The sequence below is a fragment of the Cyprinodon tularosa genome, unplaced genomic scaffold (genome assembly GCF_016077235.1).
Source record: "Cyprinodon tularosa strain WSP-4 unplaced genomic scaffold, ASM1607723v1 ctg491, whole genome shotgun sequence".
Lineage (NCBI taxonomy): Eukaryota > Metazoa > Chordata > Actinopteri > Cyprinodontiformes > Cyprinodontidae > Cyprinodon > Cyprinodon tularosa.
In genome coordinates this window covers 218,776-238,930 of record NW_024039220.1, presented here as the reverse complement: position 1 = coordinate 238,930, position 20,155 = coordinate 218,776, and the positions used below count along the sequence as shown (strand labels likewise).

At 38.5% G+C, this 20,155-nt stretch overlaps 1 protein-coding gene across 1 annotated transcript; it reads left to right on the top strand.

Annotated features, from left to right (window-relative positions):
- Window positions 1-2,977: 2,977 nt before the first annotated feature.
- On the top strand, window positions 2,978-12,041 carry wdr20b (WD repeat domain 20b). The gene is made up of 4 exons (XM_038302495.1): window positions 2,978-3,252; window positions 6,777-6,959; window positions 7,195-8,586; window positions 10,474-12,041. The coding sequence occupies exons 1-4, from the start codon at window positions 3,004-3,006 to the stop codon at window positions 10,525-10,527; spliced, it is 1,878 nt and encodes a 625-aa protein (XP_038158423.1). The 5' UTR covers window positions 2,978-3,003; the 3' UTR covers window positions 10,528-12,041.
- Window positions 12,042-20,155: the final 8,114 nt, after the last annotated feature.

Below are 20,155 nucleotides of genomic sequence, written 5' to 3'. Positions count from 1 at the left end.
TGTGCATATCAGACGGTTTATTCTTAGTTTAAGAGTTAGAATCACACATCTTCACACGTATAAGCAATAAATAATGTTTTGTTTTATCGTAAAACAGACAGACAGAGAGACAGACAGACAGACAGGTATATTATTTTATATTATTTTGTTGATCATACAGAATGTGCACTTTTAGACAAGTTTGTATGCATGCCAATCCTGAGCAGTCAGGCCACATTTGGAACTACAACTCGGAATAAATCATCATAAATAAAAAAAAAGAAAAGAAAATACCTTTAAAATTATTGTACGAACCTAAGTTTTTGACTATAGAATCTAAAGAAAAATCAACAGCTCCAGATGGGGGCAACTTTTGACTCTATTGCAGGTGTACCAAAACACTGATAGAAAACACATTAGAACAGCTACTTTTACCTAATTTGTGTTGGCTTAAACTGATCTTAGTATATCTTAAAGTAGGAACTACAATTTTTACATTAAACAAAAATGATTTGGAAAAGGTTGGAGGGGAACAGGCAACTTTAATATTTACATGTTATGTATGGTAAACATAGTTAATCAGTATGATTAAGAGTGCATCATCTTATGGGTGCTATGGGCCTACTCAGTGATTTTTGTTAGTCTTAATATACACTATAATGTGCAAATGTTAATATTGTGTAACACAGAACAGTCTAGTGCACTTTAATCAGTAATGCTTGGAGTTTACCAGAAGATGGCAGCGTATCACACGTGCATTAGCTCTGTTATGCAATCCAAAATCTTCCAGCAGAGCAGAGACCTTACTAGAAGTTCTGCTGCAATCTGCAAAATGATGATAGATTTAATAAACTTTGATTATTATAATATGTGCATTTATGACAGAAAACTATCATGCATGCACATATTTATGGGTTATAGGATGTTTAACAATAATGTTTTATTGGAATGATTAATCTGAAGAGGTTTTGGGTGTTTTTTAAGAGCAATCCTTATAAGGCCAGTTCATTTGTACTTGTTTTTCTTTGTTTTTTACACACCTTTATGCATTAGACAAACTTGAAACTATTCACAAAAGTCTTACAGGGTGATGTGCAAAAATAATTCACTTCTTGAACAACAGTTAACCGAGAGGACAATACAGTTAAGCTGAAAAACTTTAATTTTTTGTAGCAGTTTCTTCTTAATCCTCTATCGCCCTTTTATTTAGCTCCGACTTAACATCAGATTTGATCAAGTTCCTTTCCTGCTAAAGAAAAGCATTTCCAGAGCGTTTTTCTGACACTATTGGGTTTTTTTTTCCAGAAGTTTCTTAGTTTTTCTACACCCTCTTTAAGTGGCAAAGTTTAAAGTTAGTCTCATCTGACCAGAACACCTTTCTAAGATATTTTCCTAACGGCATGAGACGAACATTAAAATGTTATGTACCTGTTTTGTGGATTACTAATGAGTAATCCTTCTACAATATTTTTTTTTTTCCTGAGGAAGAAAACTCTTGATCATCCCTGGAGTTACCAGACTCTTCTACGTTGCCCTACCCCCTGCTATGTTACTTGGTCTTTATGATCTGATAAAAAATTAAAATTATTAAGAATTTTTTAGCAGACTAAAAGGTATAGGAACGTTTCCGCTGTTGCGTTTTTATTTTAATTTTCTCATTGTGTCATACTTTTCCTCTCAGTCATTACTCAACTTATCTGAATTAAAGTGATTTTCAAATTGTTATTATTGTATGGGGGGTGGGGTGGGGGTAAAGTCATTATAGTTGTGTCAGGAGGCGTTCAGCGTGACAGCTGTGGGAAAGAAGCTGTTCCGGTGCCTGGTGGTTCTGGTCCACAGGCTTCTGTAATGCCTTCCAGAGGACAGGAGGGAGAAGAGTGTGTGTGCAGGGTGAATGAAGTCCTTGATGATTTTCCCCTAAATACTCACGTTATATGTTCACATTATTCATTGGCTGCATCTACAAATATCAAAGACATTTTCAATTTAAACATCGATATGTAATAATATAATATGACCTACAATAACATAAATTACATAATTGCACTAGGTCATCAAATCAATTCAATTTAGTCTGTCAAATAAGCTACCTGTAGTGTCTTTAAATGTCCAGCAGGTGTCAGTATTCTGTGAGACAGTATCAATAGTTTGGCAATTTGCGGAAGCTTCATGATGCCTCATTAACCCATAGCCACAGACACGCCACACTTTTCAGATTTGTATTCATTTTTTAATTTATTTATTATTTGAAAACTTTTTAATATACTGTAGACTAATTTACAACATTACCTTTGAAATTACACCTTTAGGCGGTGTATTACTTTAATTACTTTAATTAATTACTTTAATATTTGTTATACATTTTACATGAGTCATTAAGAATAATATGTACGTTATTATATATCTACCATTGCCTTCTCTCTAATCTCCCTGCACGCATGGATGACGGCTTCTACGCGCGTGTGTAACATCCGGGGCATACAGTTCAACACACAGCAAATTCCAAACCTCTAGAGAAATCTCCAAAAATTAATGAAGACTCACTTATTGTTAAAAAGACAAATTTTGTTCTTTTCATGGTAGAAGTAATTAATTGTACTGCACAGACAACAAAAAAAACGGAAAAAATCAAAATAATAGTGAAAGCTGCAGAAAAATATCTGGACATTAAAGATTTGAACTGGGAGATGGTTGGAAGTATGATGGGAGGACCGATGGGACCATCAGAAACTGGCAGAGTTAAGATGACCTAGAGTAAATTAAAATTATATGGGCAAATGTGATTTAGTATTATGTTGGTTTAAGTTACACAGGTTTTTTTTTTTTTTTTTTTTTTTTTTTTTTTTTTTTTTTTTTTTTTTTTTTTTGGGGGGGGGGTGAATCGTTTCCTGTTATCTTGCTTTACTCCATATCAGTTGGTGGCGGTAATGCACAATTCACAAGTCTGCCAACCGCCATAAAATCCCATAAGAAGAAGAAGAAGAACATCCGGGGCAGGGACAAGGATGAACGCCAATTTCCAAGATGGCGGCGGAGGGAGGAGGGAAGGAGACGAACGAAATTAAAACCCAGTTCACCACAAGGGAAGGCGTCTACAAGCTCCTCACTCACTCCGAATACAGCCGCCCGAACAGGGTGCCTTTCAACTCGCAGGGCTCCAACCCGGTCAAGGTCTCCTTCGTCAATGTGAACGACCAGTCCGGCAACGGCGACAGGATCTGTTTCAATGTGGGCCGGGAGCTTTACTTTTACATCTACAAAGGCGTGAGAAAGGTAAAGAATCCAGGAAGAGCTCCAGCTGACCGCGCTGAGCCCAGAGACCCTGCCTCTTTAACAGGTGTCAGCTCCGAGCGCTGCTGTCAGTGAGCTGCGCAGGTTATCCAAACAACAAGGCCATGTAGCCTGCTGCTAACTTAGACTCATTAGCATTCTAAGCTCACATCGTCACAGTGAGTTATGCCTTGATAAGAGTCCAGCTGCTGTGTATGTGAGTGTGCATGAGACTGGGGAAAGGCTCGTTGTCTCACATGACGCGTGTTTATCCTCTAGATATACGTGGTAAACAGATTAAAATGGAATGGAGGTTTTCACGAGAAGGGGCAAAGTTTGTTTTGATCCAGAGAGAGAACCAGCTGATCCTGATCTGAGCCATCAGACTGAAAGTGAAGGATGTTTGTTACTGATGCATTGTGAGTGATCCTCTGGTTGTGATTGGCCTTGGTAAACTCTGGTGTTTGGGGCTGTCAGACTGATGAGGCATCCTGGTCAGGGGCGGAGCTAGATGGGGGACCATGGCCAGAACATTTTTATAAGGGTGGCCAGGCAATAACCAATCTATACTGAGAGGTGGCCGAAAGAGGATAGACACCAGAACCTCAGGGTAAATCTACACCAGAGGTCTTCAACAGGGGGTCCGCGACCCCTAGGGGGTTCAGTGTTTCCCACAGGATTTTAGGAGACTGTGGTGTGAGAGTCTCTGACCCTCGGGGGTTTTGCACATTTTTAAGCGTGGTGTCTCCCACTTAAAGGCCGTTTTTTTTTTTTGTTTTTTTTTTTTTTTTTTTTTACATTGGGCCCTTTATTTTACGTTATTACATTATATTTTACACACCCATATAAGTTTTGTGTCATTTGGAGCTGTTCTAAAGATATTCCATTAGGTTATATCCAAGTAACGTCTTCCTATGGGCAACAACTTGAAGGCACAAACTAAACTGTTCATAATGTATTCGTTATGCAGCATTCATAACGTAGGCGAATCACTGTCCCCCAGACATCCGAGCTGGCTACCATTCATTCATCCTGTCCGCTGAACTGCTGCTAGTTTTACTCACATGCCTAGAGGTTGTCTAGTGCTACTACCACAGATGATCTCACTCTTGAAATGGAATTGAACAATTCAGATTAGCTATCTGAATGAATAGAAGGGGTAGAGCGTAGCCGCCTGTGGCCCTGGCTGCCTGTCACAACTCCAGCCCAGCGCGCGGATGACATCATACACACTCCGCTTTGTTTAAAAAAAAAATATAAATATAAAATATATAACTGCGGATGTCTGGGGGACAGTGATTCGCCTACATGTTATGAATGCTGGCGTACCATAAAGAATAAATTATGAACAGTTTAGTTTGTGCCTTCAAGTCGTTGCCCATAGGAAGACGTTACTTTGATATAATATTAATGGGAAACACTGGGGTTCATGGAGGTACTGCATGGGGGTTGCGAAAGTTTTGTTTGATTAGACTATTTTTTAATATTCCCCTCTGCAATTATGTCAACTAATTGAAGTGTCTTTAAATACACATTAACATGAATTCAACACATTGTAGTAATGCACATATTGAGCAACACACAGGAGCTCTTTTAAAGGTTGGCACTGTTTCATTCACACTTGTCCCATTACCCAGGAATCAGAATCAGAAATACTTTAATAATCCCAGGGTCAAATTACTTTCGTTACATTACTCCATCTGTAAATGAGTGACTATAGGACCAGTTTGATATAACACATTTTAATACAATTTATATAATTGGGGGGTCCCCGCTCCATCTCACCATCAGTTTGGGGTCCTTGGCCTGGAAAACACTGAAGACCCCTGATCTACGCTGTTTCAACAGGAAAATTTACGAGCAAAACATCCATATTTTCTAAATTAAGACAAACTATATTTTCCTACAGCCTTTGCTAACAAAAAGACACATATATATAAACATCTGTAATTTCTAGATAAAAGGTATAATGGATAAAACTCAGTTTTGAGTTCCTGGGTGTAAATCTTTTCCATTGTCATTACTTACCTACTTTTATCAATAAACATTCTGCTTAAAATTAATATTTAAAAGCACTAATATCCACATTAATTCATTATTTGATACGTTTTTATTAAAGTTGTTTATCTTTTATTTCACTGAAGACTCCTTGATGACTTGCAGAGATACATAATTTTCTCTTTATCCCATATAATGCAAAATCTAGTTCTGAAAAGAGCATGAATTCTATACCTATCATCTTTGATGTTAGTATGTTAATTCAAAGTCTTATACTGTTTTCATGATCAATTCCAATTCTTTTGACCCTAAGGGAAATCAATGTTGTAGTAGCTTATGTTTTTTGTGTGTGTGTGAACCACATCAAGATACACCTTGTGTGTGTATTAATGCATGCATTGCTATTTGATCTGATGTATTTAGCGGTTCCAATATTTTTAATGATTTGAGGAGAAAAGTTTAAAAAATGACTTATAAAACATTTATGGTATTTGACAAAATCATTTGCCATTGTTATCAATATTTTAGGACATTTTTGTAGCAGTTATTTATTTTTTTAAATACCTGGATATTTGATGTTTGAGAAAAGGTGCATTGTTATCTGCATATCTGAATCTTCTCAGGTGATGTTTTTTGTTACTATTATTTATATCCATCCTACAAATCTGTTTAGACTGATTTAAATGTGTGACATTTAAAGAGGGCTAAAGTGGTTAGCTGTCTGACTCAGTAGTGATTAAAGTGGAGGCCACTAGGGGGCACTAGGTGACCCTCAGGAAATTGAAGGAAAAATCTTCCCCAAAAAATATTTTTAGTTTTTTAATATATTTTTTTTTATCAATAACTATTATATATAAGTGTATATAACATTATTATTATTAAATATCACTTTTAATAACATATGTTAAAAAGCAAAACAGGAGAATCTAAAAGAGGACTTTGAACTCTTTCTTTTAATCAGGAATTTACACATGACAGATCTGGTTAGCATCTGCATCTTACTTAAAACATAGAGCATGATATGACACACACAATCTGATAGCACTGTAATGATAATGAAACAGGGATAAAAGGAACAAACAAACAAGAAAATACAAAAGTAAAGTTTTCTTCAATATTTTGTATTGTTTATCTTCCAAAGTGGCTTCCTTGCCTGAAGCCAATGCTGTTCGGGGGGAGCTGCAGCATGGACAAGTTCAGGAAGCTTTCGTTTAACCAATGAGGCCTTGAAAGCTAAAGCGTTTTTGAGTTTACTCTTCTAGTTGTAGCTTTTTCAGATTTATATATTTTAATGTCCTCATGTTTACAAATTCTTTCTCGATCAAATGTCAGCAGAAACTTAAAGGAGAATCTAAACGTTGCTGCATAGAGGTTAACTAAAAAGGCCGCCAGTCTACCAGTGGGTTGCACAATGCGTGGATCTAAACAACAAGTGGAGACACATCCACTGTTGTGAAAAGGGTGCAAACAAAGCCTGCTTTTGAATAAATCAAGTTCAAATGATCTAAGTGTATTTCTTCTCATCTTAGGCTGCGGACCTCAGTAAACCCATAGACAAGAGGATATACAAAGGCACGCAGCCGACGTGTCACGACTTCAACCCCCTTACAGCCACAGCAGAGAGCGTCTCCCTGTTGGTGGGCTTTTCAGCTGGCCAGGTGCAGCTGATTGATCCAATCAAGAAGGAAACCAGCAAACTCTTCAATGAGGAGGTAGGTTAACATGTTTATGATTTAACACCAAGGCACTGAGAACATGCTGGATGTACAAAGTCAGTAAACACCTCATATTTTGGAAATAGTTCATTATATATTTTCATTAAAGAAATTACACCTAAATGTAATTTTTGTCTCATAAAAAGCTTTGAGATTTACATAAATATAATTGTCATTTTTTAAACCAACCAATCAGAGACTAACTCTTCTGCCATTTTACGTGTCCTTCTAGAGACTTATTGACAAGTCGAGGGTGACGTGTGTACGATGGGTTCCTGGTTCAGAGAGCCTGTTCCTGGTGGCTCACTCCAGCGGGAGCATGTACCTGTACAACGTGGAAAACACCTGCGGCACCACCGCACCTCACTACCAGCTCCTCAAGCAGGGGGAAAACTATGCCGTGCACACCTGCAAGAGCAAGTCAGCCCGGAACCCGCTGCTGCGCTGGACGGTGGGTGAGGGGGCGCTGAATGAGTTTGCCTTCTCTCCGGATGGCAAGTTTCTGGCTTGCGCTAGCCAGGACGGCTTCCTGCGGGTGTTTGGTTTCGATGCTGCGGAGCTCCACGGAACAATGAAGAGCTACTTTGGAGGCTTACTGTGTGTGTGCTGGAGCCCTGACGGGCGGTATATTGTGGCGGGAGGAGAGGACGACCTGGTGACTGTGTGGTCGTTTTCGGACTGCAGAGTGATCGCACGGGGACATGGTCACAAGTCGTGGGTGAGCGTGGTGGCGTTTGACCACTGCACCACCAGTGTTGAGGACGGTGAGCTGCCTGCTGAGTTCAGTGGGAGTGATGAGGACTTCCATGAGCAGATTCATTTCGGAGCTGGCAGAGAGAGAGCCAACAGCTCTCACTCTAGGCTATCTAAGAGAAACTCCACAGAAAGTAGGCCGGTCAGCGTGACGTACAGATTTGGCTCAGTTGGGCAGGATACTCAGCTGTGTCTGTGGGATCTTACAGAGGACATCCTTTTCCCTCACCTCCCTTTGTCTCGCACAAGGACTCACACTAATGTGATGAGTGCCACAAGCCCTACAGCCACTGGACAAACGGTGACCACTGTATCCATCACCTCCTCCACCAATGCCACTGGATCAAATGGTAAAGACAATGTGAGCAATAGTTGCGCCAGCAGCAACCCAGCTAATTCCCTCCCCGACACCCTGCCCCGCTCCAACAGCCTGCCTCAGGCCACCAACCCAGCCGGAGGCAGCACCCCCAACAGCCACACGGGGAGCAGCTGCAGCAGCGGCAGCAGTAAGGGCAACAGCATCATCGACAGCACGTTCATTGCCACCAAGTTCGCAACGCTGTCTCTGCACGACTCACGGAAGGAGCGCCACGAGAAGGACCACAAGAGAAACCACAGCATGGGTCACATCAGCAGCAAGAGTAGCGACAAGCTCAACCAGCTTAGCTCCTCACGGACGGCAAAAGCTGAGGCTGCCAAAACTCTGGGCACCATGCTGTGTCCGCGCATGGAGGAAGTTCCCCTCCTAGAGCCGCTGGTGTGCAAAAAGATCGCCCACGAGAGACTGACTGTGTTAATCTTCCTGGAGGACTGTCTGGTTACAGCTTGTCAGGAGGGTTTTATTTGCACATGGGCAAGGCCTGGCAAAGTGGTGAGTCTACACTGCTTATTTTACTTAACACTAGACTACTGTCGGTTTAAATTTGCTGTCAGTCATCCTAATTTGTCAGCCATGAATCTATACATGCAGTAAGATATAATTTTATTCTTTTTATGAAACAAGCAAAAGTTTATTGTTGGAAATTCAGTTATTAAAAACTTCCTGGCTGATTTGATTCATTTTTTTGTGTAAGGTATAGTGGAGGATGTACTTTTAATGTGTTTTAATGTGGAGGATGTTCTTTAAAATAAGTGATCCTCCTAATTTCTTTTGGAAAAGTAAGCTTGTATGAACGATGCAAACAGCAACTTTTAAACACAGCATGCACGAGGAGAAATGGACTCGTGCACGCTCTTGCACGCGTTTAATAGCCGTTCTCTATATGGAGTGAGTACTGCGTTGTGCATGTGCTTTTTTTTGTGAAGTTAAGGGGGCAGATCTTTTCAAAAATGTGTGAAAACCCTCCACAATACCTTTAATGCTTGTGCTCCTCCAGAGTTACCAGTAGAAACAAACAGAATGTTGCATATTAGCAAATTTGAATATCTGTACATTGCATCTCAGGGAAATTCAATTTCCAAAAGTGAAACCGATATGTTGATTCATCACACACAGAATCATGTATTTTAAGTGTTCATTTCTGATATTGATAAGAAAGTTAGGCTGATCATCTTTATAGCATGAGCTTGTGAACCTAGAGGAGTTTTAAGGAAGTCCAGGCTGCTTTTATAGCATCTATCAGCTCTTGACAATAATCCATTAAATTCTCTGGGGAATTTGACTGAGCAGTTATAAGAAGTGGAGAGGGTGGGTCTTTCCAAAATTCTTGGAAATCCTCCACTCTACCTTTAAGCTTTAGGTAATTTCTCATGTTAGCATATCTCTATTTTCTATTGGTGAACAAAGGCTACGTGTGCCCTGGTCCTGTCTTCTAACCCAATGATTCCCAACCCCTAGTGGTCTTCGAGTGCTTTGCAGGGGGTACATGAAAATATTTTATTTCTCAGGTAATAAAATAAAATAGGGCTGGGATCTGCTTTGTTTTGTGAGCTTTTATCAACCTAAAAGTAAGTTTTTCTTGTATATTTGAGTTCACCTTCAGCTTTGACACACATCAAAACCAAGCAGAGAGACAGACTGAATGTAGGGAACTGCCTGGGATCGGCTGTTTTTCACACTGAGCTATCGGAGCTCCTCAAAGCAGCTCAGATGTCTTGATGAAAACAAAGTAAACCTAATAATTTTTGTTCTGTATTTTCTTCCAAATTCATCAAGTTTAAATGTGATTATAAGATTTTTATAAATACAGGGTTAGGGTATATTATGATTTTATTTTGTATAAATTTTGATTCCTTACTAACATATTTATGTTTTTTCTTTAGTTGGAATAAAGTGCCTAACAATTAAAAGCACAAATTAAAAGATTAAGTAAAATATATATATTTTATAATCTGTTATTGTACGTTCCAAATTTTGGATAATCATCAATAATTTTGACTGAGAGGTGTACTCATGGTAAGACAAAATGCCCAAAGGGGAACACGCGTAAAAAAAAAAAGGTTGGAAAACACTGTTTTTACCCACTACTTTGCAACAATCAGCTCTTATTATTTCCCCAACACCTTAATTGAACATCTCTGTAGCCAGACTGTAAATCTCATGGTTTTATTAAATAATTTCCGGCTCCAATCCCTTGCGGCTGGTTTTCAGCTAGTATTAGATCAACACCTGCTGATTCAGATGGATGAATAAGTATTCAGTATTTCATCAAAGTCTGCAGAGGCCCAAAGCATATGTAAAAACACAGGGATGAGTTGGACAACAGTAGCTTAACTGCACAGTTTTTCATTTGAATAATAACAGTCTGTTTCTCTGCAGGGATTATCATCTCAAAACAACCCGGCCAACTCCCCCAGTGGAACAGTGGTATAGAGGCAGTGCCGGTGCTGCTAATGGTGGATCCATGCTGCAGAGACGAGGATGATCAAGGCCATGGAGTGGCCCTTCACGCACTGTCACTTGGCTTCCTGTATCTGTGTCATTCTTATCACTACACTTACCCCAAAGCTGCTCTCATGTAAAGGAAGCTGATGCTGGTTGGGGTTTATAGTTTTTTTTTTTTTTTTAGAGTGTTTGACTGGCTCATTGTTGCATCTTTGGTTATATCAAATTGTCTAGTCTGAAACTAACAAACTCTAAAACCCAATCTTTTGTGCCTATAGATGTTGAACGACTAGACAGTGAATTGATGATGCCTCAACCCAACCTTTTTGTATGAGTTTAGCTCAGTTCCTTGTTTGATTGATGTATTCCAAGATAAAAGGGAATAAGATACAGGAATATTTGAAGAGGCTGCAACATATCCCTGAAACTAGTTCTTGTTCTTCTCCTTAGAAATATAAAAATCTGAGGTATCACACTGAGTGAATTTTGCACATTTTTCATATTACAATAATTTCCCAGTTTTGAATTTGCGATGGCAGAACGCAAGAGTAACTTTTCCACATCTCTGTTTTCAAAGCACTTGGAGAGAAAAAAAAAAAAGCGGCTTAGAGTCGTTCTCCGTCTCAATATTAGATGCTGCAATCCGTTTTTTTATATGGAAAACAAATTCTTTGCACTTAGTAGTTTATTAGAGGAGAATGGCTTTACATTTTTGGAGTGTGTCAGGAATCTGACATGGTTAAGATGAATAAAAAAAAAACTTTGTATCTATTGAACATTTATTTTATTATTGTTTCAGATTAAACTGGCTCTGTATTATATGTAAATATTGTACTTCAATGATTTATGGGTGAAATTAACATTAATACTCTAGTACAAAGATTTTTCATTTCATAAAATAGTGATATTTCTTATACAGAAAGTCTAATATTAAAATGAGTCTTGAATATGCAAGTGAATATGTTTTTTTTCCCCCCGTTGTACATAAAGAGAATTCAGGTGTATTTTTATTAAGGAAGCGTTTGGTATTAGGAAATGTTTTTCAAATCCTCTCGCCTAACTGGTGGGGCTGTATGCTTGCTAGCCTGTCACTGCAGGTTCCCTTTTACAACACAGGCAGGTAGGAGCAGAAGCGGCCATCACTCTGAGCTCAGGTAAACCACAGGAAGACTTGCTGATACAATCCCCCCTCACTCGGAGGCCTTCGTCCCACCCTGGCAACATGCTGGTTAATTCACTTCAAGACTGAGGAAATAAGTTCTACGCTGCGGGATTAGACTCCTGTAACAGTGAATAGAACCTTTTTCCCCCTGAACTGATGCCGAACTCGTGAAAAAAAACTTGACACTGTGATGAATTTGTGTTGACAAATTGTCAGCATTTGAAGGTGGTGCAGATGAGGGTGAGGGGGGGGATTTATCTTGCACCCACATAGGACTGAGGATTTAAACAGTGGGAGCCTTTTCCTTTATGTGACGCCTATTAAAACAACTTTGACAGAATACCTGCCTTCGTTGTCGTTTTTTTTTTTTTTTTTGTTGCCTGAAACCAAAACATTTCCACTTACACTATGAAATACTGCCCAAATATAGGATATACTGCATGTCTAGATTAAAAAATAAAAGTATAAATTTCAAAATACAGACTTCTGAGGAGATTACGGGGATGATTAGGAGTAAAACGTTGGGTTAGGAACTTCCTTATGCAATAGCTAGGACTGGCAGGACAGTAAACCATCTCATAATGATGGAATCTAAATAATTTTCTAAAGCCTTTTGTTAAATATGCATCTGGACTCTGCAATGCTCGATACTGAAAACAAGATGATGTCCTCATATACAATAAAAATGCAACAGAGATTGAGATGAAATAGCTGTTTACTCTGGTTATTGAGGCTAATTAGAATAAAAGGATATAATTTGCTATGGAGAAGGCCCATGCTCCTTGTGACTCCTGTTCCAAAGTAATTGGAAACAGCAATAAATCAATTTTGCAAGACCCAAGCAGGGAGATTTTCAGTCCACAAAAATGATTTGAAATGTTTTGTAACAAACACCAGTATCTCTGTTATGTTTTGCCCATTCTTTGCCAATAGCTTAAGCTCAGACTGAAAGGGCAGGACCTGTAGAGTTTTCAGGTCTTAACTTCTGATATAATTACACTGCAGGTAAGGATTAAATTCTGCTGGAAAGTAAACCATCACTATAACTGTTTTTCCTCTTGGATAATCATGTATTCTGCATTCAATTTGTCTTAGAATTAGGGGGTTTTGGCTTTGAATAGTTTCCTTAGTTACCCTTTGTTGTTAGAAATACCAGATGAGATATGTTTCCTTCCTCGATTTGTTCCAACAGTAGGGTAGCATGTTCATAAAAAGATATATATATATATATATATATAGTATTTAGACTCCAGCATCAACAACTTTCAAGAATTTGCACACATGACATAAAAACAGTGAAATGTTTGGTGAGGGAACATCTTCACCGGTCAGAAATTTAAGGGCTCCTTTTGTGGGAACCTGGAAAATCTGACTTAGTTATACAATAGCCTCAAACCATTAGCTCTGTCATTCCTCCCATTACTTCCAACATGCCCCAGATCTGTTCACAAAGCATGACACCGTCACCACCATGTTTCAATAAATGGGGACAGTGTTGTTGTTTTTTTATCACTGCTTTTTATTGAGTTTTCCTTTTATACATACAGTTTGTAAATACAAAAAATATATTGATCCAGCAAAGATAGATATAAAATGATATACAGAAAATCAATCTTTACAAAAAAAAATCCCATTTAGCCCACCCAGGTCACTACCAAGAGGTAAATGCACTACTTTCCTATCCCTGATTGAGACAGAACACATTTTATTAAATCTAATAAACCTTTTGAATTGGAATGAGTCAAGAAAGGCCCCGATATTTCTTCAAATTTACCAGTTGAGTGTCGAATAGAACACCTAAGGGACAGTGTGTTTTAGGAAAAGTGGTGTTAGTCTGTGTTCTGTACAAACTATTTTGTAAAGAGACAAAACAAATGACATATTGCTCTGACCAGAGTATTCTTCCATGTGTTTGCTGTGACCCCTTAGAGTGTTTGGAGGATGCCTTTTGCCTCCTCCTCAGTGACAGCTGCTGCTTTCTGGAACATGGGCTTGAAACAGCTTCCACCAACAGCAGTGCTTGTGGTCTGCAAATTTGCAGGCTCGCTGGCATTTAGCAGCAGGTGTAACAGCGGTTGGATGGCAGAGGAAACGTGTAAGTCCACCTGTTTGCTGCGTCTTCATAACACTAATGAAAAATCACAAGTTAGGTATAAAAAAAAAAAAAAAAATTAATTCCAAAAGGGAATGTCCTCTTTGAAATAGTTTTATTGGACCATATACATTTGTTTTAAGAAAAGGGCAAATGTCATATTTTATGTTTTTACCTCAGGGCTACAGCAAGCGTCACTTTGTTGCCTTAGCAACAACTTCTTCCTTTGGTTGAAGGGAACAGGCCATCCCATTCTCGTTTATACCCCCCACATGCAACTGTCACTTTATTGCACCTGATAGTTAAGTGTTAGAGGTTAGGGAGCGGTTGGGGTTCAGCCCCTAAGAGTTTTAGCTTCACTGGAAGTGACATATTTTGGTGTCTCATCCAATCAGGGCTCTACTTTCTTGTTGCTTACTTTAATAGACTGAGGCTTAAACCTCAACAGGAATTTCTCATATAGGCTGAAAGGCAGCGTCCTGCTGCTCCAAAGCAGATGGAAGATTGCATCTGAATTTACAGCAGAGGTTTAGCCTCCCTAGTATTCAATGAGAAATCGCCACTGCTGCTTTTACTACAAAAGAAAAGGATTTTAGCCATTATTTGATTATTATTATTTACAGTGTACTTTTGAACTAACTGACCACTAAAATGTCTGCATTCCTTAATGGTGTCAAGTGGGTTAAGGAAAATGCTATATCATTTTCACATTTGAAAGGACACCCTGCATAAGAAAGTGTTTGATTGATGCCAAGCACTTTTAAATCCAGTTCTGTAACGGGGAAATAAAAAACAAAAAGCTTTCAGTTAGAGTGCAACTATAAACTAATCATGTCATATATCAATAGAAGCTTGTTGCAGACATTTAATGAAAATCTCTGGTAACTATGTTATGGTGCATAAAGGTGAACAATACAACCTTGTTATATTGCAGGAGTGACACCCTCCCTCCAGTGTAATGCATGAGTAATATAATTTTAAATCACTTAATAGTTAGAGGGGACATGCTTTACAATGAGTACATTAAACTTTAATGCCATCGGTGCATTTTACCCAACCCCAAGCAGCATTTTAAATAATGGAATACTTTAGTAGAGTGGTTTTAGAAAAGTTCCAGGAGTGGGGCTTAAAAAGGATTATATTGCTCTACATCATTCCTCACTTTAAATTTTTTTTATTTCTAAATTGTATTGTATGATTGAATCTGATGAAACTTAGTATTTTCTTCTATATATTTAGATATTTTTCTATTACCGGTAAGTAGCATCTCATTTTATGTTTGGTACACTATCTTTATATATATCATCAAGGCTCAAGGGAAACCAACCTCTTGTGAGTTTAGTCTGGCCCAGGCTACCTTATGAAGGGGATTTGCTTAAAATAGGAGGAAAGCAATCAGACTTCTCCTGATCTTTGCCCTTTATTTGGAAGATCCCCCTTTCAGCAACTTATTCCAGGCATCTCTCTCTTTAGGCTAGTGTCATAAGTTGAGGGTCCGCATATATGGTATCTGTTATATATATCCATATTTTTATCTTAAGTGTATATATTAGTCTATTTTATTGCATGCCTTATACCCACAGTGTTTTAGATATTTTTATAATTTTATTTACCTATTTCATATTATATGTTTCATGTTGCACGATTGTACCATAAAAATTCCTAGTTTGTGAACTCCTTCACTAACAATGGCAATAAACCTGATTCTGATTCTGGTTATCTTGTGAGGTTTCACTGGTAAAATATTAATAATGGGATTCTTAAGTCTATTTAAATAAAATCCTCAAATGTATTTTAGTAAAAATTATTAAAATCTACAAGACTTTGAAAATGAAGAAGGCAAATCAGCATCCATTTTCCTCCTTCTTGTTCCTTGTGTAGCTGGGGTTGTAAAATTGCTCAATAGATGGCAGCATTGCGCAGAAAAATCTCCACCACTTGATGAAACCATAAAACTAACTGTCCCTATAGATCATCATGTTGTCTCAACTCCCCCCTTTCCCTTCACAGAAGCAGCCCCATTCCTTCCTCTATATTTTATATTCCAAACGCAGAATACATAAAAAACAAAACCCTCCAATGCTATAATTTATGAGTCGCCTTTTGAGGAAGTAGGAGCTTTCATCCCTCTAAATACAGCCGGCGGTGACAGGAGAGGTGTGGGGAGTGTGATTAGCAGGCTGGATTGACTCAGTCATCCTGTCAGAGTGCTGCTAAATGGCTCTGACTGACGGCCTGAGCTCCTATGGAACCAGGAGAGCAAACAAACCATCTCAAATTACGTTTTTTTTTCTTCCTATCTTTGTTCTCCTGTCAAACATATTTAAAAGATTATATTCAACCCAGGTCAGTAGTTGATCAGGGGATCTGGAGAGCACCTGAGCTATAGAGAATGTGTCATGTGAGTTAAAGAAATAAAAAAAACTGAGCATGTTTGAGAAGATTTTTTTTTTATATATATATATATATTAGAACCATATATAGGTATACATGTTTAATTTTATAGGAAATTTGCTTTAATCCTATAGGTTCAAAATTAGACTAAATGTCTAAAAGTTACTTAAGTAACTGTTACTTAAGTAACTGTTTAGACAAACTGAACAGAAGTAGCTTTGCTAGTCTGTTTTTTTTTACTTTTTCTTGGGTAATATTACGGGGACATTTCTAGACACACTACCTTAGATCATTGAATAAAAAAAGGCTTTTTGGTTCAGAAACACATACATACAATTGATGTTTTTTGTACTTTAACGGTACTGTGGAAGATGTTTACGATTTTTTAAAAAGACCCACCCTCTTCACTTTAAAAAAACAAAAGTGCAGAGTGAATGTCTATTAAAAGCGTGCAAGAGCATGCACAATCCCATTTCTTTCTGCACACTCTGTTTAAAAGTTGCTGTTCTCATAGCTCGTACAACCTTACTGTGTCCGAATGTTCACCCTAACCCCTAAATCCCTCAATCACTATACAGAGCGGGGACTACATATTGAACTTAATGGTGAACTCCGTTAACTGACCCTTCAGACAGATGATCACTGCTTTTTTGCTCTGTTGGTCACGTAACTCCGGCTCCACCATGCGTTGCCTGCGCCATTTTTGATAGTAGTTGCTTAATAACAGTCGGCAGCTGTGACAGCAAATCCCATAATGCTTTGCATGTAGAGCTCTCCGCGCAAAGCATTATGGGATATATCTGCCTCTTTTGACGCCTTTCTTATCTTCTCACACACTTCATAGACACTTTTTCTCTTATGACCCTCGGCCATTTTCCAAGTGAATGATTGTTTGTCCTGTTTTGCCCTGTGATGGACTGGCGACTTGTCCAGGGTGGACCCCGCCTCTCGCCAGACAGCTGGAGACCAGCAACCCTTGCTACCCCACTTGAAATAAAGCCTGTAGGAAAATGGATGGATGAGTAATTCTTTGGTTGCCGACTTTTTTCTTTTACTTATGTTGGCGTTGGGCTACTTTTGCTTGGCTACATCTACCCACCTCTAGATAAATAAGGCAACATGAAGCTTTAAGAAGCTTCTAAACCCTTACTAAGAGTGCAGTTGTAGAGTACAGAAATTTGTAAAAGCAGTGATTTATGTGTTGGAATGCCCTGATAAGAGGATGTGTGAAATAAAGGTGATATCACTTAATTATGCATTGTTAGGGCCATTGATCAGATTGCACCTGAGCAATGATCTGTACTATCTTAGAGACGTCCAAGGAAACTCTCAGCCCAAAGAGGAATTCGGTTGCTAAATCTGCTATTCTGATGCACTGCTTGTAGATCATTAAAATCTTGCTATTAGTGGGTTATAATGATGTTGTGTGACGCTTTTTGACTTCATAATACTGTAGGGGCTAAAACAATTAGGCCTGTGACCATCTGCACTGCATTCTACGGAAGCAGCACATTACAATTTCTAAGGCTCCCACATTAGTTAACCCATCAGTCATCACATGAGCAGCAGAGTGCCTCCATTCTCATTTCTATTCCGAGCCACCGTTCTTCCCTTGAGGTGTAGGCCCAGTTACTGAGTCTCCACCGTGAGAGCAGCTGCACAATGTGCCAGTCACATGACCTGAGCACAGCAGCACCCTGTTAGGAATTAAAGTTCACACATAGCAAATTAACTGGGACTTCTTATTCTGCAGAGACCCCTCGGTGTGCAGCAGACCTTTATTAGGCCTCCTTATTCTTACGATTTTAAACAAATCTTAAACTGAACAAAAGTGGATTAACCTATGCTTAATGTTCAGAACACCAGCAGAGTCTGCAATTGGATTCAAGTCATGTAACTTACACAAACAACCTGCTTCAGTAATCATCTATAAGCTTCTAAATAGCAGGCAGAAGAGATAGTTACATGTTGCTGAGAGGAGAGGAGGGAAAAAAAGAAAATGAATCAATGCAGTCTAGGAGAGGCCAGTGAGCTCCGGCCTCAGTGGAAACCATCAATACAGAAGCACTTAAAATGGAAATGCATCTTCAATAACAACAAAAGAAGTAAGAAAGCAGCACGACTCTCCAGGGATCTCTGCAGTCTTACTTGTGCTTATCAGGGTAAAATATCTGCAGAGACGCAATGGCCTGAACTTCCATGTTTTGCTTAAAGCTTTAAGACAGTGATGCATTGCTACAAAATGAAACAATGCCTCGCAGACTGCAGTCCAAGGCTGTGGCTCACAGGTTGGGCTTTTTCTGGGGGGGAAAAAATGGTTCCCCTCTCTGTTTAAGCCTTGGCATGCAAAAACCTGAAGTATATACGCAAAGTGCAGTAAGCTTCTAAAAGCCAAGAAGAATTTATATTCAGGGAACAAGGTGTCTAACTTGTTTTAACTCTCATAAATCTGTCTGCTATAAATATCTTCTAATGATTCATGTGCATAGAGCAGGATTGCCAGCTATATGAGCAGCTTGATGAGCCAGTGCCTTCATTGCCAATCACATACACATTTAAAGACGTACTACGTGTTCCTTTGCATTTATTCATAATCATGCATCCTGATTTTAAAATTTCCGAAGTGATGCCTCTGGGGTTTTAGAATATGGTTCAATTAAAGTGGCTCACCTCCAGGGTGGAATGGTCTGGGTGGGTGAGCCATGGCGACTCTGTCAGTTTTCCCCCACAGGACAATATAACGAAAAGGCACAATATACTGTGCACAATGCTCGCCCTAAAGTTGCATTTCAAACATCTCTGGCAAACATTTCCATCTCTAAATCTATAACGAAACAATCTAGACCAGGAGTCTTGGTCTTTAGGACTCACATCTCCTGTATGTTCCAGATATGCATCCAACACATTTGGATCAAATGAAGAAATTCACACCTCTGCAACCATCCAAACTTCATCTTTTCCACATGTACTCTTTGAGACACATGGGAAATGTAGACTTTCATGTTTTGAGTTTTAGAATGGGAAGCTTCAGCTGCTCACTACATCTGTTTAACTTAGTTTTTTTTTTTTTTTAAAGAATGGTTTAGTCCCCGTTTAGAAGAAGCACTAAGATCTGATCTGGAATCAGTGTTGGACTAGTCAGACATGTTGAGAGATCGAACCAAAACCGACTCCAAACTGGTGTTTTGTTTTCAAAGCTTATTTGGCTTAGGGACACATTTTAAAAACAATTTACAGACAGGTCAAACCTAGACTAAATAATAAATTATAGATTGTTTAAATAAGTTTGTGACCCATAAAACATCAGTCAAGTTTGATTAGCAGAAATAAAACAAAATGAAAGTATAATATGTTATGATAATTTAACTAAAAGAATGTATTAAGGTTTTTACTGCTTATAATGTGCTTTCTTAAAGTAACCTTCTTTGGCATGAAAAGTCTGGTGCATTCTTGAAATCTGTGGCTTATGAATTTCATTTCAACCCACTAGAGCAAATCAATACTAAACTCTTTTTGGCCTTATAAGGAAACAGGGCGTTTATTTGGATGTTTTAAGCATTAAAGGCATATTTGTTTTAGAGGGTAAACATAAATATTGGATATAGCGATGAAATGCAAAAAGTAAAAGGTAGAGTTCACTCTATTAGTGCTCCATTACTTTTACATCGGGTACTGAAAAACCTTAACATGCTCCACACTTCGTCTATATTAAACCACATCATTTCTACCTCAGTTTTAAATTTCAAAGCTTCATAAACTGCTGACTTTTATGATTGGAACTGCTGTGGACAGTACAGTCTGTGGCTCATTGAGACTAACTTACTACAGGTGGATATATTACCAAGTATGACCTTTAAACTAACCTTCACTTTAAAAGAAATGATGCAGAGCAGCTTCTTTAATATAACTTTAGAATGATAATGGATCTTAACAACGTAGCCCCGATGTCCATGAAACCAAGCCAAAAA

What these genes read in the sequence shown, in the direction of transcription:
- wdr20b (XM_038302495.1), top strand. Translation starts at nt 3,004, where the DNA reads ATGGCGGCGGAGGGAGGAGGGAAGGAGACGAACGAAATTAAAACCCAG. An exon ending in TCTACAAAGGCGTGAGAAAG is followed by an intron (nt 3,253 to 6,776) that starts GTAAAGAATCCA and finishes TTCTCATCTTAG; the next exon opens with GCTGCGGACCTCAGTAAACC. An exon ending in GGGCAAGGCCTGGCAAAGTG is followed by an intron (nt 8,587 to 10,473) that starts GTGAGTCTACAC and finishes GTTTCTCTGCAG; the next exon opens with GGATTATCATCTCAAAACAA.